Consider the following 26,455-nt stretch of genomic DNA (forward strand, 5'->3'; position numbering starts at 1 on the left):
ATACATAAAATTAAATGTTCAGTTGTTGTAGTATGAGCAAATGAATATCCGGGTGCAAATAGTAAGAGGTAAATGTAAATACTGCACAAAAGTTTTGATTGTTTTCTTTTGAATATTATCACATGTCTTAATGTTTAATAGAAAATTTGTATTGTCTAAATTTAGTTAGCTCTCTAATTCCGTGACGTCGGATAGTCGATAAAAAAATTGACTGAAAAAGTCAATTGTCCATCATTGTCAGTGTAGTATATAAGTGTGTGTAACTAGTGTATGCTATGTCATTATTATGGTACAGGCATTAGTACATCGCTCCTATTGTCTAAATTATATTTTAGTATATTATATAACTAAACTATAGATAGGATTAGCGATCGCCCGAGATTTCGTAAGCTCAGTAAAAAAATAGCCTAAGTTCTATTGAAAGTCTCGACAAAATCGGTCCATACGATTCGGAGATTATTCATATGGCCATTTCCCGCTTGCGCCTTATACTCGTGATATAAACAGAAATTAACTTTAACTGTTAACTTTAACTTGCGTTAAATTTTCGTAAATTAAACGCTTTAACGATTAACGAAGTTAAATTTTTATTTAACGAATTAACGATTAACGAAGTTAACTTTTTGATTAACTGTGCCCACCTATGTATATAACGAAATCAGTTACATTCCTTTTATTAAAAAAGTTTAAAATATACTTTCTTATAATTGTAGCTCTCAAAACAATAAATGTCTGTGATTTGTCTATGGAAAAAAAAACTGTAATTTATATTTTAAATACCTGCTATATTATTAAATTTATTGCGGTTGTGTGCTATATTGATATTTACAAATTAAGTTTTTTTTTCACTTATCACACCTACAAAATAACATTAAAAAAAACCAATCGAATTGATAACCTCCTTCTTTTTGAAGTCGGCTAAAAACAACTAAGAAATACAGTTGAACGCGATAAGTGAGAGTCCTGGGTACCGCAACATTTTTTTCCTTTATGAGGGGTTTCTTTCTTAACAGAGTTTCTCTCTTATAGAGGTCGTCAGATGGGACTGGACTGATGATGGACTCTCGCTTATTGATTGTTTTATAAAATATAATGGTTTTCAATGTATTTGGATGTATAAAATTCGGAATTAAGAATGGATGATTTTTTTATTGAATGTAAAATATGTTGATTTTCTTCATATTTAATGTTGCCATGTGCAGTTTTTTTTTATTATGAGACAAGTGCGAATATTTTTATCTAAATTATACAATATTGGAAAAAATTTATGACATGTATACTTTATAATAAAACTTATCACATAAATGAACATAAATTATGTTCAAATAGTAAAACATAATATTATTAATATTTTGATATCAAATAAACTGACCTTTTTTTAATGAAATTTTAATAATTTTAAACAAATATACAATTATTATTAGCAACGAAAATTATTAATGTAAAAAATAATTTTCAAATGTATGAAATGTAATTGAAATAAGTTTTTTAAAACTAGAAATAGTTTACATATATAAAAATAAGAAGCTATTTTAAAACTTTTACATTTATAACCTTAATCTAAATGAAATGTCAACAGCTGGTAAACCATGTTTTTTACTTTTGTTAAAACAAATACATTTTTTTAACTACACTAATAAAATTATTGCAACACGACCTGTATTTTTTTTTTAATTAACTTTATCTGATGATTCATTTTACCCATAATAGCGAAAAAATTCAAATTAACGCACAGATGATACAAATTAAACATTCGTACTAGGCTTATTATAGGAATAAAAACACAAACAAAAAATGTCAATCATTTTATTTATATTCAGATTTTATATAATTCATGAAGTTACACAATGATTTATAAGATAGTAGATATGTCAAATGAAGCGATGTGATTTCATTTAGTCAGAGCCGCTGCGCTTCGAAGAGGCACTCGATGCTGAACCGCTACGGGAACCCTAAAATTATACAAATGTGTTTAAATCATCAAACCGTTCTATAAATAGAATGTTTTCCATTTTTCAACTAAAAGACATTATCATTTGCAATTTTTTTTACCAACCGAATTACAGAAGACATCTGATGAAATAAAATAGAAAGCATTGAAGAATCTATTGGTTTCTATTACTTTATACTAAGATTTTTTTGTATGAATGTTTCTGAACAGAAAACTCAATATCAGCAAACCTAGGATATATTGTTTGTCTATTTACCTGAGAAAATAAACGTAATATTTCCAGTAGTGAGACGCTAGTATACATTTTTTACCACATACCTGTCTAGAACCACTTGCCGACCGACTTCTGGACCTGTCTGAACCGCTACCGGATCCGGAGTTCTTTCTCGAGCTAGCTCTAGAAGATGCTTTAGATTCTGACGCTTTGGAAGAAGCGCGTGATGATGCTCGAGAAGATCTGCGGCTGGCGCGCGAGGTGGCGCGGGAACTTGCCTTAGAACTAGCTTTTGAACCCTTTTAAAAAATTAAAAATTTAATTAAATATGCATATTTTAAATTATAACTTGTCACAATTTATGTCATTATTAAAGTACCCAAGTGTAGATGATTTAATATGAGAAATCTTTACCCAAAAACTGGTTTTAACAATTCTGGGTCTAACAGTAAGGCTGTCTTAATTTGCATCATTCAATAAAACACATTCATATATGTACGAAGACTACAAGAGGTCATTATGCAGTGGACATTATCCACTGCATACTGAATTATACGCTTAGCAGTTTAAAAAAAGTAAGTTAATTTGTTTAATTTTTTTGAAGAATATCAAGTAGAGTCATTGAGTTTGTTACCTTGCCGCTAGCTTTAGAACTGGCTCTAGAGCCACGTCCGCTCGCTGAACTGGCCCGAGATCCTTTGCCGCTTTTAGAACTAGCGCGCGACGACGCCCGAGATGATGCCCTAGATCCAGAACGAGATCTGCCCGATCCTGACCTGATTACAAGAGAACATACAGCAGTTAAAGTATCAAATAATTGACAATTGTTATTAGTACCACTATAGTTTTTTCGTAATAAAGTGAACTCGCCAAACAAGTTGGTGTCTTAGACAATTCTGAAATTACATTTTGTCAAATATCAACCTATGAAAACAAATACCAATTTAAAGGTCAGTTCAAAAACTGTCATAATCCCTTACAGCAATTTTTTTTTTTTTTTATAATAGAAGGGGGCAAACGAGCAGCGAGAACACCAAGGTGTTCATCGACGCCCATGGACATCTGCAATACCAGAGGAATCGCAGATGCGTTGCCGGTCTTTGAGATGGTGATACGCTCGCTTCTTGAAGGACCCTAAGAAATAAATAAATAAATATCTCTATAAATAAATACCTATAAGTACTCACCTAGCAGAACCAGACTGTGCAGATCCAGACCTGGATCTAGACTTCCGTGATCCAGAAGCAGATCGCGAGCGGCTTCTAGATTTAGACTTCGATTTGGATCTTGACCTAGACTTTTCACGGGAAGCTGACCTGGATCTGTTGGATTCCTTCGAATGTTCTGAACCTTGTGGTGATTTAGATCCGGATTTAGAACGGGAACGTGACCTGTAAGATTCCATAAAAATAATAGTTGATAGGAGTTGAGAATTTCAATGTTTCACTTGACTTTCACTTTACCTTTCTTTTTCTTCATTTTGTTCCTGTTTTTCTTCTTCCTCATCTTCCTCTTCATCCTCCTCCTCCTCTTCATCTTCTTCCTGTCAAAATATATTTTTACCATTTTTAATTAAGTTTCAAACAGGCCTTTTTACTATCATTTTAATCAGGATAAATGAGATTCAACATATGAGCCGCTTATTTTGAAAGTGGCCTAACTCCATTTATCTTCAAATCGAGATATTGAAAGTTTTGCGTTTCAATGAATTTAAAAATATACGTATAAGATACTAAGGAGTCATACTGCTTAAGCGTATCTAAGGATGTTAAATTTTAAGTTCCTGTTAAAATAGTGGCAATTATTAAGTAAATAACGTGCGTTTTCTTATCAAGAATGGAGTTGGGCCACTTTCAAAATTAACAGCCAGATTCATTATAAAATTTGAAGGTGCCCAAGTCCATTCAACATAATTTAAGATGTTTCAAATTGAAAAAAAAAAACCCGGAATTTGTTTTGCATATGTTGAAAACACTTCGGAAACATAATTTCTGCGATTCAAAACATTTTTTAATTACAGAACATAGAAAATTACAAACATAAATTTATTACAAAACAATTTACTAGACTACCCCGACGTGGTAATAAATACAGAACTTTAAAATTTTCATTTTCATTCATGGATGTCTTATAAAAAAATTTATAGGGTTCATTTCTGACAAAACGCATCCAACACATTCTTAACCAGTTTACTGATTCTCCATCAGAATTTTTTACTCTTTTAAAAATTGCCTCTTCTAATAATTTTGTCGCTACAAAATCTTCCTGTCTTATTTCATTTAGAATAAAATTATTATCCTTCCGACACTTTTTATTAATCTTGTAATAATCTTGGGGAACGTACAGTTAATTATTTTTTTAATGCCATTTCTACCACGGCAAAATCTCTATCAATTGGTAAAAACGAATGTCCTGATATTAAAAAATTATGATCTATAATTTCTACATTATTATCCAAAGCTTGGACAATTTTCAACCACATTAAAGCTACTTTAATGTTTCTATTTTGCCCGGTGCACATGTCACTGTAAGCTATGATGTGTTTTTCACTTCTTAATTTTTTAATATGTTTTAAGATGCATGAAACAATAACTTGATGTAACTATAAATGGAGTTGGGCCACTTTGAAACTACACGGCTCAGTTATTCAATTCATTCGGAAAACTTATGTGTAAAAAATGTATCGTATTTTCTCTGAATATAAGCAATCTGAAGTGTTTCACTGATAAATAACATGAAGTTGTACATGTAACAATGGTAACCGGCAAAAAACTGAAAAACGGAGTTAGGTCACTTTCAAAATAAACGGCTCATATACTGTTTTATTGTCCTAGATAAAAAAAAAACAACAGCTCCCGCTCAAGACTGTCGCATGAAGCATTTCTTATGTGTATCTAATAAAGTCATTATAACTAGCACTATAAAGTATATATACCTGAGCGGGTTCCAACTGTTTCTCCCTCAGTCTTAGCATGCGATGCTCAGCCGCGCTAAGAGGTCTATGCGTCACCACGAGACGAGTAAGAGCCTGCGCTGCCACACCAGCCCTTGCGCGACGCTTCGATAAACGTACACGAGTCTCTAACTCATTGTAGTACACACAATGGTTGCGGACAACCTAAAAAAAATAAACAAAATATAAACTAATATGCGAGGAAAAAGAGATTTAATTATATAACAGGTAATGGAGTGGACATTAGGTGCAATAAATAGATATCACTATCTGTCACAAGTGTCAAACTAGACACAAAACACTGTACCGGTACAACTTTTTTGAAAGTATGGTGTGGTTCATAATGTTCTATCTCAATGGTTCTTATGTAAACAAAGTAACAAATTGATGATTTTTACTTTTCTATGTAAAAAGCTATGTCTTAGTCTATTTAACAACATGCACTAAACACATCTAGCGGCGTAAACATGTTTTTTTGCTAAAGTAAAAAGGCCTATGTGGCATCTTTTCCTATATGGTTGAAACTTTGAGTGCCTCTCCTGTAAAGTTGTCAATTTGTGTATTGGCCCTTATTCGTAGGAGCCATGGATCTATTGATATACTGCCTTATCACTGCCATATTCAGAGTTGTAAAATGGTGACTTAGATAGTGCCTGCTTACCAAGAAATAATTTTCTTCATAACCTTTAGAGGCTTTACTCTTGACATTCCAATTGTATTCTCTCGCCATTTTATATTCGTATGTATCACCATCCATGTACGGTATGCCTTCCGTGACATCACGGCGACGTTTCTGTATAGTTTCTTCAGTCGGAAGACAGTAAGCTACAAATTGTTCACCGCTTTCATCCATCACACCTCTGAAATAAAATAAAAATATTGTTTATTTGAAATGAATCATACCTTTCTTGTATAATTCTGACTAAAATGAAAATATTTACTTATTTATTAAAATGAGGTTTTATTTCATTTCAACAAATAACCAAAACAAGTAAAAGAGGAAAGTGTTTGTTGCTTTTTTTTTCTTTCTTTATTTTTATAGGGACTTTGATCTGAAAAAAGTTGTTTTATTCCATTGACCTATTTTATCCATCAATGCAATTAAAGCCCCAATTTTATATTTCAGATTGAATTGATTCAATCATTAAGACATTACAGTTTTACATGTAAAAAAGAGAAAATCCAGATAAATTAACAAAAAAGCGTACTGAACACTTACCGAATCATAGCTTGTGACATGGCTTCAATCTGTCCTGCAATATTCTTATCAGATGGTGCAGGATCTGTGTCAAAGATGACCTGAGCACATGGATATTTCCACATATCAAAGTCAGGGAATACAGACATAACCTCGACTGGTGTCACACCAGGTTTACTGTAATGCTTCTCTATGGGCTTTTTGTTGTCTTCAAATGTTTTTTCAATGGCCTTAATCTGACTGTCCCTGTCCATATACAATGTCTCTTCACTGAATATCTTTTTAACATTGTAACCGACTTTGGCTTCAACCTGTAAGACAGATTTTTTATAAATCATTTTTTTTTTAGAAAACCAGTTTTTTTAAACTAAATACTTGGTTAAATAAAGAATAAAATATTACATGGTATTTATTGCTTTACATCTCATCACTAATTAATTTAGTCACATTAGAAAGGTTTAAGAGTAGTTGAGCTTTAGTTGAAATAGTAAATGAGAAAATTGTTACCTTTTCCATAGATTGTGGTTGAAATCTTGTCTGTTCAGTTGAAATGTACTCAGAGCGTCGCAACCAAGATACGTTTTTAGCATGATGACGAGATCTTTTGGAGTCTTGAGGTGTAAGAACATCATCTTCCAAAAGCTTTTCATCGGCTACATCCAAAGTGGCATTACCATCTCCCTGATATATGTCTCGGTCTATTAAATCTATGTGCACTCCCAAATCGTGCTCAGTTAACACTTCATAGCGATAGTTTTTCTCTAAAGATGTCGGGTTGTACTGAATGAATCGCGTCGAAGGAAATGGATATGTAATAAATTTCAAATCAAATGGTATATCTGGCAGTGTATTGCAATATTTGACCCGTGTCACTAATTCAGATCTGAAAACATTATATACAGATATTACCCAAGAAATATTTACTTATTTATAATTTAAATACATTTTAAAAACGCATATACACTAACCTTCTTTCACCTGTCCTCTGCGGACGTTTTTCGCGCTCGGGCTCATTAGTTTGAACAGTTGGCGGCATCTCTATATATTTTTGTAGCAACTAATACATATTAACTCAACATGAAAATTGTATGAATAGAATATGATGCGAACACACAAATTGAAAACGAAAAATTAGACAGTTTTTGACTTTGACACCAAGTTGACACTTGACACTTTGCCAACAAGGAGGACAGATAACGAAAATATACGAAGCTGTATATATTCTTGGTCCATGTGATGTGAAGATCATTTTTTAGGCTTCGAATAAAGGTATTATTTAAATTTTAGGTCACTGTATTCCTCTATGCTTGTAAAAGTAGAACTATAAGTACTATATAACACTATATTACTATACAATAGTTGTATAAAATCAATATTTGTTATCATTCCATACATCCTACCAACAAAACGTACAACACAGAGTCTTAATTTATGTAGTTTTTATAGTTTGAAACGGTGGTTTTTCTGAATTTTTCGCTTGCGGAATCTGGGAATCTTCTCGGAAACAAACAAACTTGATAATCTTGGCGTTCGCTTTTAAAAGTAAATTTTTGACATGTTTACAAACGTCCAAGACACTCTTTAGGATTTTTCGTCAATTTGTGGATGTCAAATAACATTGAATTCCGCCTGGTACTGACATCCTAACGTAAGTAAAATATTATTTTTTGTTAGTAAAGAATCTGGATCCCTCTCTTTTATCACATTCTTACGGCACTTTAATATAATGTCTCTGATGTAGTACAGTAAAAGGACTTTTTGTTTGACAATAATTAATATATTATGTTAATTAAAGTGACCCAAATTGTGTAGTTTACTTAAACATATAAAACTCGTCAATTTAAAGTAAATCCGTTTCAAATGATCCACTTTTTTAATATGGCAATTTATTTTGTCCGGAAACGATTTTAGTGCAACTTCGCTTGGTGGCATTTTAGTGGTTCTATTTCATTCGCTGCTGATATTGCGCCGCCATCTTTCTTTTCTTACAATTGTCGGCTAAGAGGTACGTTGCTATTGCCACAAATTTGATAAAATAAGGTATCTTAAAAATAAAAAATCAGTTAAATCTTAATGTCAAATCGATGGGAATACGAAATTAAAAGTCAATTTATTGAAACCGTCTTTTTTCCATAGAAAATTATAAGACCATGTGGTTACTGCCGAAATGATTTTTGCGAACTACTGCGCATAATGTTTTTATAAAAAAATACGTTTAGTTTTACGAATGTCGGAATCCTTGGATGATTTAGTGAATTAAATCATGTTATATTACGTTTTATAAGAGAAAAAGAAATTGTCAAGTTCCTTATTCAAACCCGGTGTGTGCAACTTCCACCAACGTGGCGCGAAGAAGTAAAAACCATACTTTTTTTAGATACAATATGGGTACTGTGGAACGTGCCGGTGATGCTACTTCCGAGATGGAGTCAGGAGAAGAGGAGATCGTTGGCGGCGGCGAACTTGCCCAACACCTGATGCAAAGGTAAGAGACTAATTTTGTTTCCATGGTAACTCTTTTTTGTTTTGTTACGTAAAATAATTGATTTAATTTCTCTAATCATCAAATTTTTATGGTTTATGTTTATTTTTCTATATAAAAAGTATGTGTGACAAGAAACACGTGTATACTCAAATGCCGGTGCCAATTGAGGGCAAGTGCTACACTCACAAGGTCGTTAAAAATTATAAATTTGAGAATTGTTTGTATAAGAATGAATATTTCCACAATTTCTTCTAGATGTATTTTACTTTAGTTTTTTTTTAAGATAATCAATTTATTGCTTTCTTTCACAACGATTATAACTAATATCGAGATTCTTAATCTAGAATATATTGTACAATCGTCTATGTGTTATTCTCTTCACAAAACATTGCATTTTACTGCAAAATCCATATCTAGAGTAGACAAACGATCCATTGCGTAAACCGCTTTGTTAAAAAAATCCATAAAACAAATAAAAGCTAACTTCATCTAAAAATATGTAGCCAGGTGATTTTAAAATTATAAATCTGATCATCTATCTAATAAATATGATCTGTGGTTAAAGATTTAAAGATGAAATCTTGAATCGCTAGGACAGTTCATATTTAATACTTGATAGTGCTTCTATGTAAGCGTTTTCGTCAGCATCCAGCCAATTCTGACCGTTTACAAGGTCATCGCTCTAACCGGGGGAAGGCGCCGTAAGTTACTAAGCGCTCCTCACGATTTTGTCTGGACATCTTTAGCAATAATATATTGCGAGTTTGTAGACACGTAATGGTTATAAATAAAGTACTTTTAATTATCAACTTTCACGTCAAAATATGTCTTATCATGTAAAAAATTTCGGAATCGAGTAATTTATGTTCTATCTCATTCTGAAGAAAGACTCAATTACGCACAGTAAAATGTTAACAATTATAATTAAAAAAATGCTATTAGTCTAAGATTTGAATTGGTAATAGGCCAACAGATGTGTCATGTAAGAAGTTAACGTCTAAAGATTCTTGACGGTTGTGCATCACCGAATACCTTATAGTTACTCATTCAACTTGCCCTAGTTTCTTCCGTTTCGAAGTAAGATACGAAGAAACAATTTTTATATCTGGATAAATTTAGTTGGATGTTGTTACGTTTTACGCAGTGGATCTATTTAAGGCGGCTTTGTGTGTAATGATGGGTCATAATTACATCGTTATTAATTTATAACACGTAACGATACGTGGAAAAAATATTTTACATGTAAAACTAACGGAAGTTTATTGGTTTATTCTCAATCGTGATACTTATATTTATACTCTAAGCAAATTATAGTCAACTATTCCATGAAGTAAGGACCAGTACGAAATGGCAGAAGCCTATCTGACTTAAAATGATCAGCTCATAAAACATGCATAACGGGTTTCCGGTTTTTTTAGTAAGGTTACGTTCCTTGAAGGACCAAAGTAGCGTCGGCTCATGTTTTATTTATAAACTAAAATTCTATATTTCGTATAGAATACAGTAGTGAACTAAGAAATCCTCCTTATGTTTTCATTTTTTTTATAACATTCTTCTTTATACTTTTAATAAGATTTTATAGAAATTCAGAAAAAAAATCTAATATTCCATTAATTATTCTAGTCTAGGCCATTCCCGGTTTACTAAGTTTATCATATCTTTGACTAAAATATAATTAATTTCATAAAAACGCACGTGGTCACCCTAATTCGTTTTCGCTATAAGAACCTGATTCAGTCTCGAGCACTCAAGATTACAGGTCATTGGACCAATGAGTCACACTCTACTTGGTGTGCAATAGCCCTGACATCTCATACGATACTCCAATGCCTCGAATTCTATTCCGCACTTGAGCGTAACGAAGTTACGCAAAAAACTAATCATTACTCGCAATGACTAACATGACTAGAATGTTCGTATCCTAGACGTAGACCATAATTAGATAGCTACCTCTACTTTAATACAGAACACGTGAACACTATTTATTAAGAAAAAAAAAATGACTACTCTTATTATCGCACTCAGAGATGGAATAGTCAATTTCAGTTCCAGCCAGTCACAAAGAACATACCACATAAATAAAAAATTTCATACGCTCGAAATAAAATCCATCTTGTCTGTCAGTCGGGTACTAATAAAAAGGGTTTTTAATAAAAGTCCACTATTTCAATGTTGCAACATATATGTAAAAGTTTGTTCTACTACAACTACGTTTACATACGTCAAAGGCGTATCTGTATACATTAACGCGTTGTGATCTGGCTTTTACGATCTTACGATTAGACAAAAATATATTTAGAGAACCTTGATATCACAAGATAATATACATTACAGAAGCTAATGTATATTACATTAGCTTCTGTTGTATGACCTACATACCATATGAACAAACTCTTCCCAAAACTTTGAATATTTCTCTTATAGTGTTTGTAAATAATAGTCATATTATTTGAGTCTATCCCACAAAATATATCGTTGACTGAAGAATGTCTGTATCGTGAGGTTCTGACGAAGCATGCCTAGATGCAAGGAATGAGGAAAGAGTTGTACAAGCATTATGGCAAATAAATAATTATATATCTATGCCCTACGCCTCTAATAATGGGCGTGAGGATTTATACCCATCCGATGAAGTTCATATATCATGAGATTTGATACCATGTAACTCTTCATTGAATTGATCTATTTATTGAGAAGTCTTTTTCACAGTGGCCTGACCCGCGGCGAGATGTTAGCGGCGATAACGAACCGCATCCATGCGGAGACGCTTGCGTCGCTACCGCCGAACGTGCGCCGGCGCATCCGCGCACTTCGCTCCCTGCAGAAGGACTTTGTTGACATCGAGGCCAAGTTCTACAGCGAGGTGCACGCCCTCGAGTGCAAATACGAAAAACTATACAAACCACTCTTTGAAAAGGTATGTGGTTATCTTAACGTTTACTAATGTTACTATTAGCTTTCTATGTTGAAACACTTGTAAAATAAATTTGGGTGATAGGGGGACCCTATAATTCTCTTTAAAAAAGAGATAATAGAATGGGTCAATACAAGTATCACAATAGTGGAATTTCAAAGACAAGTTCAGATTTTTAAAAGAAAAAATATCTCAGTCTGTTGTGTATTATATTTACTATTGTATTACATTGGTAACTGTTTTTAAACTTGATTTATTACAACTGTTGGTAGATGATTAAAAAAGATAAAAAATTGCTAACTAATAATTTTTTACATAAGCAACTTTTGTTAGTAGATTAACATTGAACCAAGATCCCAATAGTGACTAAATGACACAGTCACAAAGTCTATTAATTTTTGGATTATAACTACAAAGCTTGATTGAATCAAATTGACCGCTTCCTTCTTAAGAAATATCTGGTTTAATTGGTCTATACGTGCCATCTAGTTTAGGAATGACGAATTACTTTCAAGAATTCAAATTTTTACTAACCAATACAAACCAACTGGTGGCCGCTTGTTACTTAATTTTCTTAGTCATATGCTTTTGCTTTTATAAATCAATGACTCAACTTATTGAGTTATCAATGCTTATCTCTTAAGATAAGCATTGAAATATACAAAAATTAATCTTGTTTAGCTTGATTTGGAGAATGAAAATCGATCAGTACAAGATGTTGGTGACATTGTGCAAGAACTCTACTGCCTAGTTATTAATAGGGGCTACGATTTTTTATGTGAGGGCAGGTCACAGATCACTGCAGCCAACCCAATTCCTCAGGCTTACACTTATTTTCGCTTGTCGTATTGTACAGTTCTGTTACACTTAATGTTTTTAATAATAAAATTTATGTTTTTAGCGAGCACAAATAGTGAATGGTCACTACGAGCCTACAGATGAAGAGTGCCAGAACCCCTGGCGTGATGATTCTGAGGAGGAGGAGCTGGCACGCGCCGTGCAGAACGCATCACTGACGGAGGGCGAAGACAAAAAGGAGGGCAACGATAATAAACCTGCAGAGTAAGTGTTCTTAACAAAACCAAGTCATAAATAGTGAGATAGCTCTAAAACCCTAGATTTTTATAGTCAGTTTGTTTTCTTTCTTTTTAATCTTGTAAAGAATAGCCGCGTTAATAGTCTGTCATAGAAAAATTTGAGGAAATTCCATAACAGCATTTTTGAAAATAGATATTTATTAAAAATACCAAAAATAAATAGTTAGATTTAGTTTTTAAATGATGACATAATACACCATTTCACTGAGAATCATGATTGATTTCTTTTAACATGCATCACCAACTGAGGCATTCACTATGTTACATCACATGACATCGGCATCATATAAATATTGTTAACATCTAACATGTTTTTACAGACCACCAATGGACCCCAATGTCAAGGGTATACCAGACTTTTGGTACACCATCTTTAAAAATGTGGCCATGCTCAATGAAATGATGCAGGAGCATGACGAACCTATCATCAAATGCCTGCAGGATATCAGAGGTAGGCAATAAATAAATATTATGATTTACGAGACCTATTCCACCATAGACTTAAAGTAGACCATAGACCAGGGATTACCAAAGGGGTCGATATTGAACTTAAAGCATTGCTAATTCTCACTCTGTCTTCTATTGACCTAAGTCAGAATTAATAATAATAAAAATTGGTGTTAAAAGTAGATAATTTAGCCATGAGGCTCTGTGGAAATGGTTCATTTTGGAAAAGGGGGTCACTTGTCCAAAATAATTTGGGGATCCTTGCCATAGACCATAGACTTTACCTAAAAAAAATCGGCATATTACAAATCTATTGCACAATAAATTAGCAATATTTCTTTTCACATTGTCTTGCAACATTAGTTAATACAGTTTCCATTCTTAATCTAACATTTTCCACCAAAATGCTATATAAACCTATACATTTTTGATACATCTTTAGGCACTAATTTCTTTAAACATGTTCATTTGAAATAATGAATATTATGTATTTTTTCATATATGTTGTTTATTTGCAGTGCAAATGCACGAGGATCCGTTCGGCTTCACTCTGGAGTTCCACTTCGCTCCCAACGACTACTTCACCAACACAATCCTTACCAAGGAGTACTCCATGAAGTGCAAACCTGATGATGACAATCCATTGGAGTTTGAGGGACCAGAGATTTACTCTTGCAAGGTAATGTTTGCATCTAAACAGTTTACTCACTAGCAAAATAGTTTTTTTTATAGATGTAGCAAGTTTTCTCGTGTAAAAGATGGTCTATTTTCTAAGTAACTGTGTACAAGACTCGATAACAAATTTTTGGGTTTTTTAAATTTGCCTTAAATCTAATTAACTTACTTATTATTCTTATCTATACATATTTATAAAATTGGAGTTTATGTTATATCGAAAAAAAAAATATAATTCATACTCACAATGTCTGTCTGTATGTTGTAAGGACTTTGACGGGATGGTAGCTGATATTCGCGGACATGTTATAAGTTACTTTTTTTCTTTAAACCGTGCGCTAACAAAGTCGCGTGTGACCGCTAGTTAAATAAATATAAACATTTGAAATGATTATATTTGAATTTAATTAAATAACAATATTGTGTGAATGGAGTCTATCAACACAAAGACTGTACTCACACTTTATTTACACTTCACACTGGAATTATAAATTTACAAAGAGTGAGAAAAAATACAAATGTAAAATACAACTGAAAAATTTTTGCTTTTCTTTGACATTATATTAGATTTTTGATAAATAAACGATAATAAATGTTGCAGGGTTGTGAGATAAACTGGAAGAAGGGCAAGAATGTGACAGTGAAGACAATAAAGAAGAAGCAGAAGCACAAGTCTCGCGGCTCTGTACGCATCGTCACCAAGTCGGTGCAGGCTGACTCCTTCTTCAACTTCTTCTCCCCGCCTGCAGTGCCCGAGGACCCAGACTCTGATATACAGGTATGTAGATTACTTTACATAATACTTGGATCATTATCACATTAACTGAATCAAATACAGACGAACCTGGATAAGTGAGAGTCCTTGGAACCGTATTTTTTTTTCTTATAGATGTTACTCTCATCAGAGTTTTTACATAAAGTTTGTCCGATAGGACCGGACAACAACTCGACTTGTTCAGATTTGACTGTTTGTTTATTTTGGTTCATCTTAAAAAGGTGAAATTATAAGGAGAAACTCTCTATTATCTTTGGCCTTGCTGAGGTTTTTTTGAGTTTCTAAGGTAATATGAAATTTGGGCAAAATATATTTACAATTTTGTGCACACTTTTGTCAAGTTGCTGTAAACTTTTAACTGCTGTGATGGTGTTACATTTGCTGGCTACAGTATACCATACCAATATATTAAGACACTAGCTGTCGCCCGCGACTCCCTCCGCGCGTGTTAAAAAAACAAACAAATTAAGTAGCCTTCGTGTTTTTCCAGACTATGACCTACATTTACGCCAAATTTCATCAAGATACGTTGAGTCGTTCTTGAGATATATTTATACCCACATCCATCCATAACTATAAACATATAACAAAGGTTTTAAGAGTAAAGTGTTTTTCGTATTCTTTGGAAGGTTTTGCAAAGTTTACTAGTTCTTTAAATGTTTTATATTCTTTAACATAACACTTACAGAATCTGTTAACCGCTGACTTCGAGATCGGGCACTACATCCGTGAACGTGTAGTGTCTCGCGCTGTGCTCATCTACACCGGAGAGGGGCTGGACGATGATGATGACGACTACGAAGAGGAGGTAGGAATACACCCTGCACTGAGCTTGTTCTGTACACTCTATGACAATAGGAGGAGGTAGAGATTCTCTGAGATTAGGAGGTTAACAATACTCACAAAACTTATACTGAATTTGTATTATACAGTGGTTCATTTCATTTAGTATCATTAACTTTTTGTAGAAAGTTCCTCTTTACTTATCAATTAATTTCTAAGTATTTTCCAAAAAAAAGAAAAAAAAATTATACTATTTTCAAATAGTATTTAACACATGCTATTTAAAATGTATATTCCATGGTTTAAAAAATTATTAGGATTTGTGTAAAATTTAATAATTATTTTGGTGTTACAATACAAGCTCAGTCATTATTATACAGCAGCGGTGTCCAAACTACGACCCGCAAGTTAATCCCTAAAAAATACGCTTTTATATACTTTTTTTTTTAATTTTAAAGTTTGGACATCTCTGTACTATAAGTTATTTACTGTATTTAACATTAAAAAGTAATTCGTGACGTTATAACTAGTGTTTAATACCGCGCATGTATTGCTTAATGTTAGTGAATTCTACAGCCATCTCGTACTTGAGTCCGTCAGCTTTACTGCATGGTAGATATCTGCAGCTTTATTATGTCCCCCGAACATCCAATCAGACGATGGTAAATGTCTTAGTTTTATATAATTATGAGTAAATTTAAAAAGAAGAACAGTATTCGTATTTTTAAGTTTAAGTTTCGATTATTTTACTTCTGACGTCAAACATTGTGTTCGTTAAAATCGTATGATAGGAGACTTCAAGATTTTAGAGGTGTATTTGATACAATTATAAGAAAAAATGTATGTTTTTTTTATGTATTGTTCTTCTTTGTTTGTATGATATTGTATTGCGTTATGAAATAGCGAGTAGTACAATGTGAATATCCAGGTCTGGTTGGATCCCCATTGGCTGCACCAACAAAAGCGGTATATTTGGTTTCAGGAGGATTCTTATTCCGACGAAGATTCCGGCACTGAGGAGGTTTCCGACGCCGAGGATTGATGCGACCGTCCCTTGTGATACAACACGCCTATTGCCCCTCCACCTCGATTACTTAGGTCAAAAGTCGAACTACATAGGTCAAAACTTAGCGACACATTTGATCTAAGTTTTATATGAGAACTATTTTATTGCACACAAAATTATTGTGCCTTTTTTTCATACCGCTAAAGTCATATCAATGTTCATATCTTGAATATTTTTGCGATGTACCAAAAATAAATCCTATTTTTTTTTTCGGACGTTAAGTGATAATTAATACTCTCTGAGAATCGGGAACTAAGAGTTCCGAGAACGCGAGTTCTGTCTTTCCTAGTTCGTGTTAATGCGTCGTGAAATTTAATAAATTGATAGTATTTTTGCGCTAGATAGGTTAGGAATTTCTCGCATTTATATATAAATATATAATTCTATGCATGATTTATCAATCTAATAGATAAATATGTTTTAGATGGAAAGCCTTCGTGGCTAGATCATAGCGAGAACAAATGGTGCCTTATGTAATGCATGTTAATTGTTAGACATTCAACACATATACTGCATTTCTAGATTAGTTATATACAATTCTCGTTTCTATTTATTATATACATAAATAATTGTAATAGCGTATATTTTGTTTACGAGTTTTACATACGTTGTTTGTGTACTAGAAATTTCATGTGATATTAATGTTCTCTAAGGCTATTTAATTATTTCCTACTCTGAGAAGCTGGCATTCCAACATTGTGAAATGTTCACGTCACACGAATATGGTCGAATCTCTCTCTTGTTAGTGCCAAAATGCATTTTTTTTATATCTTATCGATTGATAACTGAAAAACTGTGATCTTGTCTTATTCTAAAATACATTTATACACTCGGCCGACTGGACTAGGAATATGTATAGTTTTTCTAAATATGACATATATGAGACCGTTTTCATTTTGTTAAAACTCAATATATGTAAAATGAAGGCATTTGCTCTAGTTTCACATGTTGTGGTCAAAAACTTGACTAGATTCTAAAGACGAAAGACTAATGTAGGCGATGACTTTAATAATGTTTTGTGAAACTAGTTCCAAGTGTTTTTCTTTTAAATGTATTGTATATTTTTGTTTAATGTTTTCTTCTATTGAAGTCTGCATAATGTGTAGCTGTTGCGGCTGCTAAGGTAGTGTTACGTACATGGTTATGGCTTATATGTTTTGGCATGATGTCCCAGTGACGACATTAAAAAAAATTGTATGCTTTTTATCCAAGTGTGTTTTATTTTTATATTCGTTCACCTTGTTTGCATGCTGAATTAGTTACCGTGTTGTAACGAGGAACGCAGATGGTTGCAGAATTCACGTATAATAGTGTATCGGGAAGACAAGTGTACGGAGAGATGGCGTTTTGTGTGAATTTAATTGTGAATTTGAACAGGAGGAGGAAGAGTGCTCGTCTGAAGAGAGCGACGACGAGGAGCCCGCGCCTCGCCGCCGGGGCAAGAAGGGGGGCAAGGGGGCGCCGCAGGACGCGCCCGCAGAGTGCAAGCAGCAGTAGGCCCCGCGCGCCCACACGCGCCCACACGCGCCCACAACACGCCCACACGCCTACATGCGTCTCAAGGTCCAAACTGTACGCGAGGTCGCCGCGCCCAGCGCACTCCACATACAAAAAAACTATGCTTTGTTCGTTTGCTGGCTACATTCGACCGCCGGCCGTCCACTTATTTAAACATATATATTTTTCTATCCTTGTCAAATTGATGAAACCTAATTCAGACATTCCTCGTTCAGGTCAACCTGTGAAAACTTCCGCCTTCAATCGTTTTTTTGTTCGGTAAATGTAATTTTTGCTATATGAAGGTGCTATTCTATATCCATTTGAAACGGTCGGGCGATTTTTTTTTATACCAGTTTTTGTTTAACGCCACGTTGGGTGATTTTAACTGTCTATAAGACTGTATGGTTAATTACGATGTAATCCATTCACAATTTTTAAATTTAGCGTCGCTACTTATAAATATTTAGTGATAAAGTGATTCCTTGTTACATCGAGAGTACGAGCTCTCAGGTTGTTGATGTAATCTTCGCATCGCAATCGCAACGTGTATTTGTACACATTTTTAAAAAATAAAACTTACACATTAAATTATTTTTGTTGTTTCTCTATCATTTTATACCTAATTCTTATTATTTTTATATTCAAGTTATTTTAATAAAAGAAAGGCGATGTCATCAAGCAAATAGTTTTGTGAAGGTTAATAAAAATTCGTAATTCTGTACTTCCTCTAGGAGTAAATTTAAGCATATAAATAGGTACGTAAAATTAAATATTTGTAATATTTTATACCTTTGTTAAGTAAAATAACCATTTCTTTTTCTTTTTTCAGCTTTGAAATTAGCCAAAGGCATTGTTCTAGGAATAGAAAGAAAAATTGACACATTTTCATGGAAATACGTCCCTGGTTAGTTGGTTTAAATGTTATATACCATTGGTTTCTGACACCAAAATCTCTATAAAAACAATACCTATATAAACATACCTTTGACAAAACAGAGAACATGTTTTAAGGGGTTTGGTCTCAGAAACCAACGATTAATCTTCAAAATTCAAGTTAGAAATATTTGAAGATTACACATTTTAATTGGTTTATTTTTACACATGATGATATAATACACCATATCACTGAGAATCATGATTGATTTCTTTTAACATGCATCACCAACTGAGGCATTCTAATTTCGTTTAATTTGTATAATATGAAAAATACCAATGAATAACTTTTTTTTTTTTTCTTTTACAGACCTGAATTATACACCTGATTCGCTTGACTTTCAACTTCTTAAAAAGGTGAGTCATTTGATGGTTTATTTGTATAATTAAAATAATAATTATTATATCTCTGAAATATAGTTGTTTTATTAGCATTATTTAGGTACTTAGAGATATGATAGTGTTTTTAAATGATGACATAATACACCATTTCACTGAGAATCATGATTGAATTCATTTAACATGCATCACCAACTGAGGCACATAAATTGTTTATAATAAATTATTTGAAAATGTGTAGATTTTTATTTAGTTTTTTTTTTTATAGATTCAATATCTACGAGGGGAGGTCCAAAAGTTCGCGGAATGGAGGGGATGGAGTGGGGATAGGGTAGCTCGCTTAGTGTCATACTAATTGGGCACTCATAATTAGTATATATATAACATTTCAACCCTATAGTGCCATTCGTTTACGAGTACTCGCCTGCTGAACAAGTCAATCCGGAAGCAAACTGCAACTATGGAGAAAATTGAACATCGCGCTGTGATAAAATTCCTTACCAAGCAAGGAAAAAACGTTCAAACCATTTTAAATGAAATGGAAGCCGTTTATGGAGATCAGTGCCCTGGTAAAACAATGGTTTATAAGTGGCATGGTCTTTTTAAACATGGTCGAGATTCAATTGAAGACGACTCTCGCTCTGGGCGGCCAGCTGACGCCACCACATCAGACATCGTCGAAAAAGTCGAAAAACTTGTACTCGAAGACACACGTTTGAAGAAGAAACAATTATCTGCATTTGTTGGAGTATCAGATACAACTATTTTGCGTATCCTGCACGACCACCTGGGCATGACAAAAGTCAGTGCAAGATGGGTGCCGAGAATGCTCACGCCGCTTCAAAAACAGCAGCGCGTCGACGCGTCTAAGCACTTTTTGGAGTTGTGTGGAGACGAGCCCGTGCAGATTTTGGAGCGGATTGTTACTGGAGATGAAACATGGGTTCATCACTTTGAACCTGAGTCCAAACAGGAGTCCATGCAATGGCACAAAAAGGGTACACCACCTCCCAAAAAATTCAAGGTGTCAGAATCGGCGGGAAAGTTGATGGCCACTGTTTTTTGGGATTGTAAGGGAATATTACTCATTGATTATAAAGAAAAAGGTACCACTATAACCGGAGAATACTACGCACTCATATTAGAAAAGTTAAAGGAGTCAATTAAAGAAAAACGTCGAGGAAAATTGGCCAAGGGTGTGTTGCTTTTGCAAGACAACGCGCCGGTTCACAAGAGCCGAGTTGCCATGGCTGCTCTGCACACACATGGGTTCGAACCACTTGTTCACCCACCCTACAGTCCAGACCTGGCTCCTAGCGATTTTTATTTATTTCCAAATTTAAAAAAAGAGCTAAGGGGAAGGAAATTTTCCGACGATAATGAAGTGAAGGAGGCAATTTCGGCCCATTTTGAGGCCAAAGACAAAAAATATTTTTTCGATGGTTTAGAAAAATTAATTCATAGATCGAATAAATGTATTAGACTTAAGGGTGATTATATTGAAAAGGAAAAATAAATTTATTGTTATATTTCATTGACAACCCTTTCATTCCGCGAACTTTTGGACCTCCCCTCGTACGAGCCTCAAGTTTGCATCAGATGTTGCAGTGAGAAGATCGAATTATAATTTATTAATTAAAAACTTATTCAGAACATTGTGTTTTATCTAACAAATTGATAAAGGAATAGAGAGAAACAGGAGCACTAAATAAATAATACACAACACATTTTAGGACCAATTTATTTACATTTCAAAGTAACAATATCACGACTTGTCTTTTTATAAACACAGCGATCAGATCTAAGCTCTAAAAAAATATACACATCGTGAAAAAATGTCCTAATAAAATCGGTCTCTTCTGTTTTTATAAATTCTAACAAAATGGACATCCCATTGTACTGATTGTTTTAAGTACGCCAACTTAAGTAGTATATTGCAAAGAACACGCTTATTCGAACCAACCGTCTGCTGCCAAGTGACAATGCTTTGTTCACATTATGCCAGTACAGTTGAACAGTGGCGCTGGACTGTTGGCACTAGTTACTGTTTACATTATGCCAGCGGCGGATTTTTAGCGATATTGTACTGACAATTCAAAACAGGCATTATGTTACACAATGACTTCTATAATCCACTGGACAGGTTATAAGCCGTGGTATTTTGTGCCTATTAGATTTTGGTGTTGATTTTAGTGATTTGTAGGGATGTTGGAAACTCGAACTAATTATAGAGATAGAATTAGCTCACAGTGACTTCAACTACCGCAGAACGAATTCAAAGCTATCATTTCATATATCGTAATCGTAGATTTTAGTTGACGGTTGGTAGTAAATTTAGTAAAAACGAAACCTTATGGGTTGCTCGAATATGCACAGTTTCGTTTGAGAATGAGAGTTGACAATGTTTTTTAAGTGCTTCTGCAGTGAAAATTCAAGGTTAAGCTTAAATTCAAAACTAGAAACTTGGAAGTATCAAAGCCACAACATTCGTAATAAAGTTTATTGTCAATTTTAAACTAGATACCATGAAAATATGAAACTGCAAGGAACTTAAGTTTAGTGGTTCCACTACGTGTTTTCAGTCTGTTGACGATCATTTAGCACCAAATTGTCTTAAAATTATTCTAACACACAACTAAAGGACAATCTTCTATATCGCTATCATAAATACACGAGAATAGGGAATGATGCGATACGTTGTTTTGTAATGGACATTATTTCGTCGATCAATAAATTATCCTAGCATTCGAATGATAAACACAACCATTTCTACAAGTTTAGTAGAAAATTTAACACGTTCACTGCGTCTCGCCTGGCGAGTACAATGCATGCGGCATTTTAAAAATCTCAGTGGCAAGGAACGTGTTAAATAATAGAAATACATATAAAATTAGTTAATAATATAAATGTAACCTCTATTATTCAAATTTTATAAATTATCATTTATCTAATATCATCGTACATGTACACTTTCACGGCAAATTAATCATCGTATAATATACCCATTTCTTAAAAAAAAAAGAAAACAAAATGTGTGATAATTAGTTTTTTACATATATAAAACATACATATTAAAATTTCACTAAAACACTTCCTTGGGATAACTTCGCAGCTAAAATTGTGACTTATAAAAATATGTATTTGACATATTTAAATAAATACATAAATAAATTATTAACAAATAAAAAAACTGAATACTGTTACAATAAATATAAAGTATATAATAACTAAATCGTCATATTTGTCTTTTACATGTTCATTATTAAGATTTTTTTTATTCAGTTATTATTGAGATAAAATAAATATTTATTTTAATTGTTTCTATTTAAAATATAAAATAATGTATATATGTATGTACACAAAATATTTTACTTATATTCTTATTGCAAAAAATTTCAAATGTAAACTGGCAAGTCATGGACTAACCGCGAGTCTTGAACGAGGGTTCCGGCAGTAAAATCGCACGACTAACCGTGTCGCTAACCGTTTAGTTAGCTTAGGTTTAGTTTGGCTAACTGTTCGATTAGTCGAGACATCGCGTTTACTAAACAAGATTTGGAAGATCCGAGGAAGATTTTATTTAATTACTAATGATTGCATTTTAAATCCTTGGGAAAATCATACATTTCATACAACTGTCACAAAGTAGAAACATTTACTAAAACCACCATTTTATAATTTTGCACCACAAAATATTTTTTTTATTAATATATCATCGGCCAAGGTAAATAAAAATTTGGAATCCAAAAAGCCATAAACTCTCCAAATGTATTTAAAAAACATATCTAAAATACCTAAATACTAAACGTACATCCATTGAGATTGCTTCAAAAATATTGTTTCCAATAATTCAATGAATAAAAAATTTAAGTACTACTAAAATAAAATAAAAAACTTTATTAAATTATGCGTAATCAAATACAGGGTGTGCAAAAACAAACGTGCGAAAAAATAATATCAGACAACAATGGTTGAAGAAAACTTTGAGCTACTTACACATTTAATACAGTTAATAAATAAAAATGACAAAACCAAAAAATTCCTGTTCCGAATTTAGGGATGCCCGATATTGTAAAAATATCGATAAGAACATCGATGTCGTCAAAATTAAAAAAAAATACAATAATCTCGTAGAATTTTTTAAATTATGCTTTCTGTTCAAAAATATTTAAAGATTTAATTCGTTTAATTGATTTTTTTTACAAATTCATTTTAAATATATCGATCATAAACATCGATGTAACTTTAGAATCGATATTCATCGATCATCCCTACCCGATATCCGACGTAATAAGTTTGCGTGTAAAACTGCACATGGCGGGGGCGGACATCGCGAACATTCTGTTCCTGTCACGCCGGAGTCTTGCTCTTTTTCCCGAACGGAAGATGGATGCGTCTCTTTCTCGGCTTAGGAAGTCCTTCATCGTCCATCAAAGACGAATCCGTGGACTCCTCTTCGGGGGGAGTATTACTAGACTGAGTCGCAGAGTCCTGATTATTTTCGGGGAGTGGTTTTTGTTTGGTAAAAGGGTTCCTGGGCGGAGGTCTGGGATCGTCTGGATTGGGTACTATGTCTGTGCTGCGAGAGCGGACCATCTGTCCGGAGGAGAGGGGGCGGCGCGGCGGCGGGAGGGGGGCGCCTATACTGCGCATTGACGCGCGCAGCTGCGGCTGCGACTGGGAATGAATCGCCCGCGTTAAGTCGTCACCGGACCAATTAACACTGTGGAAGAAATAAATATGCTTCTTCATCGATACATACAAATAAAAGAAAACAACAATGACTGTGCATCAAATAATATTTGTCATATAGACGGTATGACATATGACTACTCACTTTTCACCGCCCAGTATGAACTGCACGGGCTCCTTGCGCTTGTCCTCCGGAGGACTCTTCCTGACGTCGCCGTGAGAGCCGCGCGACCTCTCGTACCTCCTGTCCTCTTCCCGCTTGTCCTCCGGCCGTTGCTCTCGAGCCTCTTGAGCTAAACGCTCTTCTAATTGCAATCTGAAATTTAATATCAGTCTCTATGCACGTAAGTGGAACGACGACGTAAGTCTCGTATTAAATTTTAATTGCATGATAATTTGTTTCTTTTCATGATCTGTCCTAAAGATGTCAAATTTACATGTAAACTGTGTTACAACTGTTGATACAATAAGAATTTTCATAATCCTAAATTCACATTCGATTAGCACTTAGTGCCTGTTTGTATCCGATTCGAAGGACCGTTAATTCCTAAAATATAACATAACAATTTTGTGTAACAATTTACATTTTCAAATTGTTATTAAATATCTTTATTATCGTGAAGATAGATCTTACTTATATTATAAATACAAAAATTCAGATGGATGGATGTTTGTTAGTAGGTATCTCCGGAACGGCTCAACAGATCTTGATGCAATTTGGCACAAATGTAGAACATAGCTTGGAAGAACACATAGACTACTTATGAAGTCTTTTCTTAAATTTCGTAAGGAGTCCCGGACGACAGAATTTTGTAAAACGTACCTCGCCTCAGCAAGTCTCAGATCTAAAGGATAGTGAGGTGAGTCGTGTTCTTCGCTTCCTGATGAATCTTCGCGCCAACCAAAATTGTCGGCTACTGGAAATTGTACATCATTCATACAAACAATTGAAAAGATCTATAACATACACATCTATTTTGTAATTAACATTAACAAACCCATTTAGTTTACTTTTAATTTTTTTTCAGTATTAGTATTACTCAATATTACCTAATAAATATTACATTTATTTAAATATTTATACCCTTGTTACATTTTTGAAATAAAATATCTTAGTTTTGTTACATTAACCAAAAGCATGTATGAAATAGTACGTATATTTTAGTGTAGGCATTATTAAGTTATTAATCATCTATACCAAGCAATATATTTAAAAATACTATTTAATATCTTACCTGTATAATAATGTTGCCATATAAAGCAGCTCTAGTCTATTAAAAGTTTGCAACACTGAGGGGAAGCTATAGGCAGGAGAAATAAAACAATATCACAATCGTCAAAAGCTTTCAAACGTGCAAAAGAGAACCTACAGAATACTACAGATTAAAAAAAATGTTGCAATATTTAAAAAGTAAGACTAAAATAGGACATGACACAATGATTATGATACATAGAAATGGTTAAATACATATAAAAGGCATTTATATTAAAACGCATAAAGTTCAATGTCAGTTGATAGTCACAATTTGTATTTATGACATAGAACAAAATACATAAATAGGATAAAGTTAGGCACCTACAAATACGTGAAGGATAAAAAAGGTACCTAAAGAAAAAAAGAAACAATTATTTAGATCTAAATTATCAATACAATTCGGTAAATTTGTCAAGGCTAGACTTACCTAGAATCATGGCAGACACAACTTTCTCTTATTTTTCTGTCAACTACAAATAAATTGACTTGAGAACCCAATTTTATAAATGCCATATGTATGTTATATTAACAGTATACGTCTTTTCAAATATCTTAGCGGCTCAAGGTCATATCCCCGATGCGCCACCGCGTCCCTTTACCACCCAAAATTGTGTTCTGCGCAGCGATTCCTACGATGTTTCGAGCCGCCGAGATATATGAATACAACTATACATGCAATGATACACAACCCAAACCCACATAAGCGAACAAACATTTGACGATTCATACATGCTTTTGGTAACTAATAGAATTTTAAAGAAACAAGAATATATTTGTGCATTTTATAAATTTATACGTGAAAAGACGAAACGCACATAAAGCCTGAAAGCTTTCTATCGATTGTGATAGTTAACATCTTAAAAATATATTTATTTGATAAAAAAACTGATACATAATAATTCTTATAAATTAAATCAATTAAAATTACAAACACCTCACAAATTCTCGAAATAAAAATGTTGCCAATACTTTTTAAACTTGACACATGTTAATGTTGCCAGAACTAAAAACAAAAATTTCTACCAAATTTAACATTTATCCAAAAATACTTTTATATTTTTTTTACACATTAATGTCATAGATATTTGTATCACATTTGATTAAAAAATATACAGATCTCTTTGAGGAACATTTATTTTATAAACATATCAAATATTTATTACTATAGTTTTGAAGAC

The 26,455-nt window shown here is 33.4% G+C and overlaps 3 protein-coding genes and 1 non-coding gene across 10 annotated transcripts in view; 2 read left to right on the forward strand and 2 right to left on the reverse strand.

The window, feature by feature from the left end:
• Positions 1–1,790: 1,790 nt before the first annotated feature.
• On the reverse strand, positions 1,791–7,474 carry LOC106712535 (RNA polymerase II-associated factor 1 homolog). Of its 2 annotated transcripts, none has more exons than XM_045683516.1 (10): positions 7,285–7,474; positions 6,824–7,199; positions 6,338–6,627; positions 5,780–5,978; positions 5,101–5,283; positions 3,629–3,708; positions 3,371–3,556; positions 2,800–2,944; positions 2,270–2,464; positions 1,791–1,952 (listed from the first exon to the last, which is right to left on the reverse strand). In XM_045683516.1, exons 1-10 carry the CDS (start codon positions 7,350–7,352, stop codon positions 1,896–1,898), a joined length of 1,779 nt encoding a protein of 592 aa, XP_045539472.1. In that variant the 5' UTR covers positions 7,353–7,474; the 3' UTR covers positions 1,791–1,895. The 2 variants fall into 2 exon arrangements, with proteins under 2 accessions (XP_045539472.1, XP_045539471.1); XM_045683515.1 differs by having other exon boundaries at positions 2,800–2,941; positions 3,353–3,556.
• A 751-nt stretch (positions 7,475–8,225) lies between these two features.
• On the forward strand, positions 8,226–18,158 carry LOC106712580 (nucleosome assembly protein 1-like 1). 3 transcript variants are annotated; one of them, XM_045683499.1, is made up of 10 exons: positions 8,226–8,321; positions 8,694–8,801; positions 11,511–11,718; positions 12,617–12,777; positions 13,133–13,263; positions 13,778–13,938; positions 14,536–14,712; positions 15,398–15,517; positions 17,936–18,064; positions 18,098–18,158. In XM_045683499.1, the coding sequence occupies exons 2-9, from the start codon at positions 8,701–8,703 to the stop codon at positions 18,053–18,055; spliced, it is 1,179 nt and encodes a 392-aa protein (XP_045539455.1). In that variant the 5' UTR covers positions 8,226–8,321; positions 8,694–8,700; the 3' UTR covers positions 18,056–18,064; positions 18,098–18,158. The 3 variants fall into 3 exon arrangements, with proteins under 3 accessions (XP_045539455.1, XP_045539454.1, XP_045539456.1); XM_045683498.1 differs by having other exon boundaries at positions 17,936–18,158; XM_045683500.1 differs by lacking the exons at positions 17,936–18,064; positions 18,098–18,158 and adding an exon at positions 16,475–17,764.
• A 1,294-nt stretch (positions 18,159–19,452) lies between these two features.
• LOC123722279 lies at positions 19,453–19,536 on the forward strand. The gene has a single exon (XR_006756460.1). It is a non-coding gene; the product is annotated as a small nucleolar RNA Me18S-Um1356 (small nucleolar RNA).
• A 4,057-nt stretch (positions 19,537–23,593) lies between these two features.
• LOC106707312 (stromal interaction molecule homolog) overlaps positions 23,594–26,455 on the reverse strand; it is a 37,509-nt gene continuing 34,647 nt past the window's right edge. For 2 of the 4 annotated variants that reach the window (XM_045683490.1, XM_045683489.1), the window contains exons 12-14: positions 24,846–24,939; positions 24,168–24,338; positions 23,594–24,053 (exon numbers count right to left, since the gene is read on the reverse strand). In XM_045683490.1, the coding sequence (XP_045539446.1) occupies positions 23,681–24,053; positions 24,168–24,338; positions 24,846–24,939 (638 nt within the window). In that variant the 3' untranslated portion in view covers positions 23,594–23,680. Of the gene's footprint in view, positions 24,054–24,163; positions 24,339–24,845; positions 24,940–26,455 lie in introns of those variants that run through there. The other 2 variants (XM_045683491.1, XM_045683492.1) reach the window with 2 other exon arrangements.

Source organism: Papilio machaon, chromosome 22, assembly GCF_912999745.1.
Source record: "Papilio machaon chromosome 22, ilPapMach1.1, whole genome shotgun sequence".
Taxonomy (NCBI): Eukaryota; Metazoa; Arthropoda; class Insecta; order Lepidoptera; family Papilionidae; genus Papilio; species Papilio machaon.